This window comes from Notolabrus celidotus, chromosome 24, assembly GCF_009762535.1.
Source record: "Notolabrus celidotus isolate fNotCel1 chromosome 24, fNotCel1.pri, whole genome shotgun sequence".
NCBI lineage: Eukaryota > Metazoa > Chordata > Actinopteri > Labriformes > Labridae > Notolabrus > Notolabrus celidotus.
The window spans coordinates 3,828,122-3,836,650 of NC_048295.1; the positions used below are offsets into that span (position 1 = coordinate 3,828,122).

General features: G+C 46.0%; 2 protein-coding genes across 11 annotated transcripts in view; both read left to right on the plus strand.

Annotated features, from left to right (window-relative positions):
- LOC117807989 (peripheral plasma membrane protein CASK-like) overlaps positions 1-3,703 on the plus strand; it is a 46,541-nt gene extending 42,838 nt beyond the window's left edge. For 4 of the 9 annotated variants that reach the window (XM_034677360.1, XM_034677356.1, XM_034677352.1 and 1 more), the window contains 4 exons: positions 368-448; positions 542-744; positions 824-928; positions 1,951-3,703. In XM_034677360.1, the coding sequence (XP_034533251.1) occupies positions 368-448; positions 542-744; positions 824-928; positions 1,951-2,127 (566 nt within the window). In that variant the 3' untranslated portion in view covers positions 2,128-3,703. The remainder of the gene's footprint in view (positions 1-367; positions 449-541; positions 745-823; positions 929-1,950) is intronic. The other 5 variants (XM_034677353.1, XM_034677358.1, XM_034677357.1 and 2 more) reach the window with 4 other exon arrangements.
- A 588-nt stretch (positions 3,704-4,291) lies between these two features.
- On the plus strand, positions 4,292-7,246 carry LOC117808005. Of its 2 annotated transcripts, XM_034677410.1 has the most exons (7): positions 4,293-4,425; positions 4,532-4,634; positions 4,816-4,920; positions 5,045-5,175; positions 5,483-5,644; positions 5,724-5,950; positions 6,683-7,246. In XM_034677410.1, exons 2-7 carry the CDS (start codon positions 4,568-4,570, stop codon positions 6,783-6,785), a joined length of 795 nt encoding a protein of 264 aa, XP_034533301.1. In that variant the 5' UTR covers positions 4,293-4,425; positions 4,532-4,567; the 3' UTR covers positions 6,786-7,246. The 2 variants fall into 2 exon arrangements, with proteins under 2 accessions (XP_034533300.1, XP_034533301.1); XM_034677409.1 differs by having other exon boundaries at positions 4,292-4,634.
- The last annotated feature ends 1,283 nt before the right edge of the window (positions 7,247-8,529 follow it).

Below are 8,529 nucleotides of genomic sequence, written 5' to 3' on the forward strand. Positions count from 1 at the left end.
GAGGTCTTATCACGGTGGTTGTGGTGGTGGAGTTTTGTGGCTTTGAAGAGAGGGATGTCGCTGATTAGTCTCATCAAACTCTGGTTTCAGAGAAATGTGATCTATTGTCTGTGCTTGTTTTGAAATCATAGTCCGGGTTACCCCTCCTTTCGTCTTGAAACATAGAGAGGACAGTCTCTGGTAACCTGGACTATGATTTCAAAACATGCACAAACAATAGATCGCATCTGTAGTCACTCTAACCAACAACACCCACCTTTATTTTAGCCCAGAGGACAAGAGTCTGAGTCTTGAGATACATTTGTTGTGATTTGGCGCGGTATAAATAAAGATTGATTGATTGTCTCTGCTGTCTCCTTTCCTTCAGGTGCTCATGGAGTTGGCAGGAGGCACATCAAGAACACACTCATCACTAAACATCCTGACCGCTTCGCCTACCCCATCCCACGTGAGGAGATGCATCTAAAACTTTAAAATTAAAACATTAGAGACATGTTTCTTTCCTCTAAATAACTCTCCATCCGTCCGTCTCTCCCCTCAGACACGACACGGCCTCCGAAGAAGGACGAGGAGAACGGGAAGAACTACTACTTCGTCACACACGACCAGATGATGCAGGACATCAGCAACAACGACTACCTGGAGTACGGCAGCCACGAGGACGCCATGTACGGGACCAGGCTGGAGACCATCCGGCAGATCCACGCGCAGGGCATGATCTCCATCCTGGACGTGGAACCGCAGGTAACCAGAGACGCAGTTTGAAGACGCGCCCCACACTGACACAGCTAAGAAACCAGCAGAACACAATAACAACAAACAGACGTGTCCTCTCTCCCACCAGGCGCTCAAGATCCTCAGGACGGCTGAGTTCGCTCCCTACGTCGTCTTCATCGCCGCTCCCACCATCACCCCTGGGATGACCGAGGTACAGTCACAGCTCCTCTCTCTCTCTCCCTCTCTCTCTCTCTCTCTCTGCACGGACTAACTCATCACATCGTCACATATGCACTGTTTGAAACATCACTGCCTGTCATCCTCTGCCTGATGTCTCTCTAACTGCACGTGGCTCGTTTGCTTCATGCATGTCTGTTTTCTTCGCCATGCCTGTGTTCGTTTGCACTCAAGATTCCAAAGTGGTGCAGGAAACTGCCCGTGAGTACCGCATGATGTGTGGCCTCATGTGTTTGTGTAGCTCTAGTGGTCGTCCTCCTCTAGATCCTCTAATCCCTCCAATAATCCTCTGTGGTTGTGCGCTCGCTTCGTGGTGCATCTTCATTTTTGGTGAAACTTCACGCCCGTCCCAAACCTCTCTGTTTCCTCTCCCTCCTTTGTCCCGGGGAAATGTGGGGGATTATTCTTGTGTTGCTGATTATTATCAAGCCTGCATTGGTGGTAGCCTTAGCTCATTTTTACCAAGGTATTTAAATATTCAAATGTCCTCAGGACTTGTAAATAGTATGTGAACCTTGTAAAAGCAGAGAGAGATTAATTAAAGGGGCTCACAAAATAAGAGGCTCAATGAAAAAGGGTAATGGGTAATCTGCCCAAACTATTCAAAGCTTGAACCATAAGACAGCTTGACTGGTTGAAAATGTTGAAGATGTTTCACCTCTCCTCCAAAAGGCTTCTTCAGTTCTGACCAGACTGGGGAAGAGCTGGAAAATATAAGCCTCTAACAGTCATGGGTGTTTCCAGGTAGTCACTAAAGGGTCCTAAGTAGGGTAGTGAGCCTAGTTCCTGGAAGTTGTTTACATAACTCCTGACAGTCGTTCAAAGAACACATTTAAATATATCTGAATGTCAGAGGGGAACATATGTCACCCTTATGTCAGGTAACATTTAAAAAAGTAAGTTGTAACAGAACTGGACCACGAATGCAGCCTTGAACCACCTGACCTGAACAATCACAGAACCGATCTGACCTTTCTCTCTCCCCTCATTCCTCAGGACGACTCTCTCCAGCGGCTGCAGAAGGAATCCGAGATGCTCCAGCGGACCTACGCTCACTACTTCGACCAGACCATCATCAACAACGAGATCGACGACACCATCCGGCTGCTGGAGGAGGCCGTGGACCTGGTGTCCACCACCGCCCAGTGGGTCCCCGTCTCCTGGGTCTACTGACACACGCTCAACGGCAACGACAGATCGCCATCGCCATCTCTGATCCGACTCGGATGCTAAAAAAAAACCCTGGATCACGTCGCTCTCATCGGAATCATGCATCTCTGTAGATACACTGTTGCTGAAAAAGAGGGAAATGAAGAAACTACAGACTCTGACGCCTCACTACAGAGACTTCACCCTGCCCCGCCCCTTTTTCTCAACAGCCTCAAAGGCATATTGATGTGTACATATATACATATATATATATAAATGATAAAAAACTACGTGGATATGGTTCTGTCCTTACATAGTCGGCAGGCGGGGAGCGGAGGGGCAGTGTGGTAGATATTTTGTACTTTTCTTTTGTAACAGACGGACGGGTGGTAATCCTGGGAAGGCAATAGCGAGCATGACCATAAAGCAGTCTTATGTGGGTGCCTGTGTGTGTGTTGACCTTTTAAAGGCACTTCTTGTGGTACTGTGTCCTCCTCTCCTCTCCGACGTCCCCCCTAATCTCCTCGGCGCCTGTGACAAACGGGTCCGAGCTCTGAAGCACATTAGAAGCTGCTAAAGTGGCGACAAGTAACTCCCTCAGCGACCGATGCAAGTTTGAGAGAAGCAAAAAGCACAGGAGACTTGGCAGTTTCTTCTTCCTCACCCCCCTCCCTGTATTTATTTCTCTGGCCCTCTGTGCCTGTCAGTCTGTCGAAGGAGCACACCGCATCCCTCCACGCTGTCTCTCCATGTGTTGCTGTAGCTTCCCTTCCTGATCGCCGATGTTTACATCTCAGTTTGCACAAAAACGGACAATGAAGAAGACGCCGTGCACCGCCCTCCTGACGCCTGGCCCCTCTTTGCTTTCTCCTGTCTCTCCGTACCCTGACATGCTTCACAGCGGACCGATATGACCACTAAACAAAAAAAACACACGGAAAGGAGGAACATAAACTGTCCAATCAGAGCCTCGGGATGACGTCTGTAACACCTATGCACACCCCTGGTTTCTGCCACGACTACAACTTTCTTCTTTCCTCCAAACAGTGAGCCATGCTTGTTGAAATCAGCGTGTCGTAGGAGTGTCTGTGTGGGAGGGGAGGGCCTCATGTAGGTGGGATTAATCCAATCTTAGAGCCACCGTTTTGGAACTGTTAACTGTCGTCTTATAAAATATAAAAAGGAGTATTCTTGTTTTGAGGGAGAGAAAAATAACTCTAAATTTTGTGTGTAAATGTTTCAATGGTGCGTACGTCATACGAGTGAATTACCAAGAGCCAGTGTATATTAATCCTTAAAAGAAGCTCGGTATGTGACATAACCTCTTCATGCTGCACCTGAAGTGCGGCACGGCGCCGCCTCGCCCGCAGGAAACTCAGCGTCCGGGTCGGCAGGTTCAGAGAAGTCTTAAAAAAAAGAAGAGTCCAGCTGTGAGGCGCGGCTGACGTCTGAGCCGCTTCAGGTGCAGCATTTTCATTTCAAGTCCTGTGTAAATTACCTCTGCAAATGACAAAAGCAGCTCTTCTGTATGAAATGTTGTTCTTTTTTTGTTATTTCATTTTTAAAAAAATATATTTCCTTTTACGTGTTTAAAGTAAAACGCCTCTCTGCCTCTTATTTATCCCTGAATTCACATGATGATCCCACAGACCTTCAATTTCTTTTTAATTTGAATTATTAGATTTAAGTCAAAATAATGAAATTAGAGTCAGAATAATTCAATTAAAGTCAGAATTATGAGATTAAAGTCAGAACACTGACATTAAAGTCAGAATACTGGGTTAAATCAGAAATATTAGTTTAATAAAGTCAGAATTATGAGATTAATAAAGTCAGAATTATGAGATTAATAAAGTCAGAATTATGAGTTTAATAAAGTCAGATTTATTGGATTAAAGAAGTCAAATTTATTAAATTAATCCCACCATGTTGTATTTCTAAAAAGTGACCACACTTCCAGCAGAAGAGAGTCAGCATGAAGATTTATTCTATATGTTGGACAAATCAGCACACTTGCAGTACACCACATTGGCCACTAGAGGGCGCCCTAGCACCACAAACTAGAGTTCCTCCCAGCAGAGACAGAGAGGGCTGAGCGTGAGCGTTCATAAAACCTCCTCATTTGCATATTCGGCGCCTCTTCAGCACGCGCTGCGGCGTCGACCAATCAGGACGCTCCATTGAGCAAACCACGCCTGCGCAGTAACTCGTGGCGCCTCATCCTCAGCATTGTAGTGTAGAGCAGCGGCGGTGAGTTCCCTCTGGAGCCACTTTAAAGGTTACAAAGTGGACTTTGTGGAGTTCTAAGTTACTTTGAAGCAGGTCAGTGTGTTTGTAGTTGTTATCAGCGTGTCCGGCTGCTTCTATGTGTTTGTAGGAGCTGTTTAAAGCCGAGTTCAGTCGCTGTTATCAACTATATCTGCAGCAGGGTCTCTGTGGGGTCAAAGTTCAGCTAACAGGAGCAATGGCAGCTTTGTGTCAGCAGCGCCGGGCCTTGGTGGAGATCCCTGCTCCACAGCCTAAAACAGCAGGTGAGTTCTGAAGGTGACTTCATGTGTGTTGATGCTAACATGTCAGGAGTCTACATGCTGCCTCTTACTGCTGAAATAACACTGGTAACAATGGCATTCAGCCACTTCAGGTGATGTTTACACTGTAGTGTGAAGAAAACAACAACAAGGACACTAATTCAAGTTATTCTGTCATGTACAGCTCGGATGAGGAGGTCCTACCTGGAGATCTTAAGTGCTCGTTTGACTCCATCTGCACTTCCAAGAGGGAGGAACTCCTCTGCTAACACAAGGCGTGCTCATTCATGTGAGTACACATCACACAGATTATAATGTGACTGCAGAGGTAGTGCATATGCTGCTTTCCCTCCTGCCTGTGTGTACAGAGTTGATGCATCATACCCCCTTTGTTTGTTTTGTTTGTGTCGTAGTGGACTTGTCCATCGGTGGGGTCTGGACCAGGAGGATAGAAGAGCAGTGTGAGAAGATGGACGAGCACCCGACCCCCCTTTCCAAACAGCAGCTTGTGCAGCTCATCAGATCCCTCATCTTAGTGGAACAGGTATTCACCCTCACCCATAGATAATCACACACATTTTAACTACAACAGCTGTCCGGCGGTACTATCGTATCCTAATGAAGACATGATCAGTGGTGGTGTGAGAGTAGAAGGATGTCAAGACATTATATGATTACAAAGACCTCAGGTTTTCAGTTGTTGCCATATCATTTCACTTGTGAGTTACTGATATGATTTGGCTCCTAAATTCAGGGTCACTTGATGTGATAGTTTTGTTTCCATGATGTGAAATAAGCACATCGTATTGAAGGAAGTGTAATTTAAAACATGTTGTGCAATTGCATCCTAGAGCCAAGAGCCGAGGATCCTGGCAGCAGACTTGAAGTATCTCCAAGAAGACCTGCAGCTGAAGAAGACTAATATTTACAGGTCCATACCGTACTCACGATTCGGCTCCAACAGGGACGCTCACTGCTACAGGAAGGCGTACCCACACCTGGTGGCGTTCAAAGTGAGTATCAGAGTTTTTAAAGTGTGTTCTCTCTCTCCTGAGAGAAAATGTTTCCTAACTTGTTCTCTCCCTCTCTCAGGTGTCCTGTCAGGAGTGGGGCCAAGTCCTCCTGAGGAACAAAGAGTGGGACGCCGCGCTGGAGCACGCCCTGACGGCGTGGCGCTACACCAGCGAGCTGCCACAGTGGGACACGGCGAGCCACAATGCTCTGCGGGAACAATGTTACAGCATCCTGGCAGCGCACGGTCTCACCGCGCTGCAGCACTACCAGCCTGAAGCGAGGAGAGGACGGGAGCTGCTCAGGAGGTACGACTCAGGGTTCAGATGAAACTATGATCGGGTCACAGTGGTTGTAGTCTCCCGTGTTTGCAAACACAAGCGGGGCCGAGTGTCAGAAACAAAAACAAGCTGTGTTTCATCAAGTAGAAGTGACCACATACTGTTTACACATTTCAATCAGATTAGGACAATAATTAGTGAGGAAATTATTACACAAACAACCCAACAACACAAATATCTGTGATTGTTTTCTCTCTGACGTGCAGAATATATTTGATTCAGTGTGTTGCCTTCATGCACACACACACACAAAAGGTGAAGAGACACTAAATGTGCACCACAAAGTCCTGTGAAGCTGGGTTCTGTCCCCTCACTCTTCACCCTGCAGCTCATTTCATTCCCCGTCGATAGACCTGCGTTGTGGCGAGATCTCCAAACATTTCCTTCCGCTACCTCACCTGAGATTCTCGTGATAGATCCCGTTTATTAATGTCTCTTCATTGGCGTTTAAGCAGCCATCTTTAGTATCCAGCTGACAGGCGTCCTACTGGAGTCCTGTCCGCCTCCTCTGTAATGTAAGTCCACTCACTTTTCAGTCCAGGGTTGAGGAGCTTCACTCGGTCACCTTACCTCACTGGAAATGTCCTTCTTCCACACTGTGGTGTTTAGACGAGCTCACTGGGTGTTAAATGAAGTATCTGAAACATATCTTACAAGGTCTGCACATGAACCCAATCCTGACTCTGTTTCTGTCCCCAGGTTAAAGACGGCTCAGCTGCACAGCCCGTCAGTCGCGCCCTGCATCCAGGAGCTGCAGAGGATCATGGGATGTGTGGACGACTCCTCCATGGACACAAAATGACACTTTTAGACATGTTTGTTTGTTTGGAGGTTTTCCAAAGAGCAGGGTAGACACTTGAGACGCTGGAGCTTTAAAGAGGGAATCAAATCCACCTTTTTTTAATGTTTGACGAACGCCAAAATCCTCTCGCTGCAGCTTCACATGAACTTGAAGAACTGTTCTCGAGGACTGGAACGTCCTCATTAAGAGCTGGGACTACAAACGTATATTTGTGTGACATTATGTTGAATAAGTTTGAATATAAACATCGGGGGTGTGTTGGATATGAAATGTTGCTTTAAAGGGTGTGTATGTGTGTGTGTGTGTTACTGTCCACAACACTTGAAACCTCAGCCTCTGTCTCAGTCCTATTTTATATGCATGTTTTTGTCTCTGATTGCACTGCACATGTTTGTCCTGAAAACTTGAACATTTTGATAAAATAGACTCTAAATTTCAATAAAGTTGTTACTTTTTACTGACTGGAGCGTCTTCATGTGTTCAGGAGTCCATCCTCCGACTGTGCGACTCTGCTTTTGAATTTTCAGGCTAATAATAACATGATTTAAGACATCTCATTGCACGCATTAGGAGCCCAGAAAAGGAACCCTCAAGAGCCTGTAGTGGACCCTCTTCTAAGTAGCACCCAACAGGTGTAAGCTTAACACAGGCTGGTTTAGAGTATAACTGAAACTGAACATGAAGGTGAGAGAAGGACTTTCTACGGTGACCCTGAAGGACAAAACTTACTTACAAAAGATGAAACACTTCTACAAAGTTTGAGACTCTGTTGAGCCTGAGGCGATGTGTCCTGAGGCTGTTTCATCTGGATTCTGACACATGATGAAGGTTTTGTGGAGATATGACTGAGCTTTTCCAGAGACATGATGCTTTTTCATCTGAGGTCTGACACCTCTCTCTGAGACCCGAGGATGTCCTAATATGTAAACCATGTCCATCTCTGTTTGGTTTCTCTCCATCAAAACAAACTAAATGACCCCTCACTCCATCACTTCAGTGTTTCAGGAATGGTACATCTGTTTCCTTAAATGTAAATTTGTTTCGGCCCTGGTAAAAGTGTTTTGCTGATGTAATTTTTCATGCACAGTTTGGAGAGGTGATGCAGGATGCAGGCTTGACTCCATGTCGTGCATTGAATGCACCTCTGCAGCATTATAATGTAAAGCTCATGCAATAGTTGCACCTGGTGTTTTAAAGTCTCTCATCTCAGTCTGGCAGAAACTTCGTTGGATCATGTGCGTGTTTTTGTGCAGATAAGTTTTGTTGTCCTAATAGTCCATGTTTGAAATTGATTACCAGGCGGTTAATTTGTGGACTGTTGAGGGTGCATAGAGGACCGCCGCCTCCTAAAGACCGGCCTCTGCAGCTGATAATAGGATTAATCGACCAGCAGAGCCACAATTTGTCCTGTCCTGTCTCGTCTTGCACTGTTTGTGTGTTCTCTCCTCTTTGCACCACTAGGTGGAACTCAAGCTGCATCCCGCTCCTCCATCCTCCATCCTTCATCCTCCATCCTTCTAACATCAGTGGAGGGAGCAGTGTGGAAACAGCTGTTGCCATGGAGCTGCGTAGAGTGAATATTAAATAATTTTAAAATGCTATTTATGGTTCAAGACAATCAGTGGGAGGCTGCTCTGGTGAGAGGCTGTTGGCTGACATGCAGACTTCACGCTGTGCGATTTCTCACTGATGTTACTTGTTAATAATACTCATTATTATTTCCCTTATGAAGACATTACTGTGG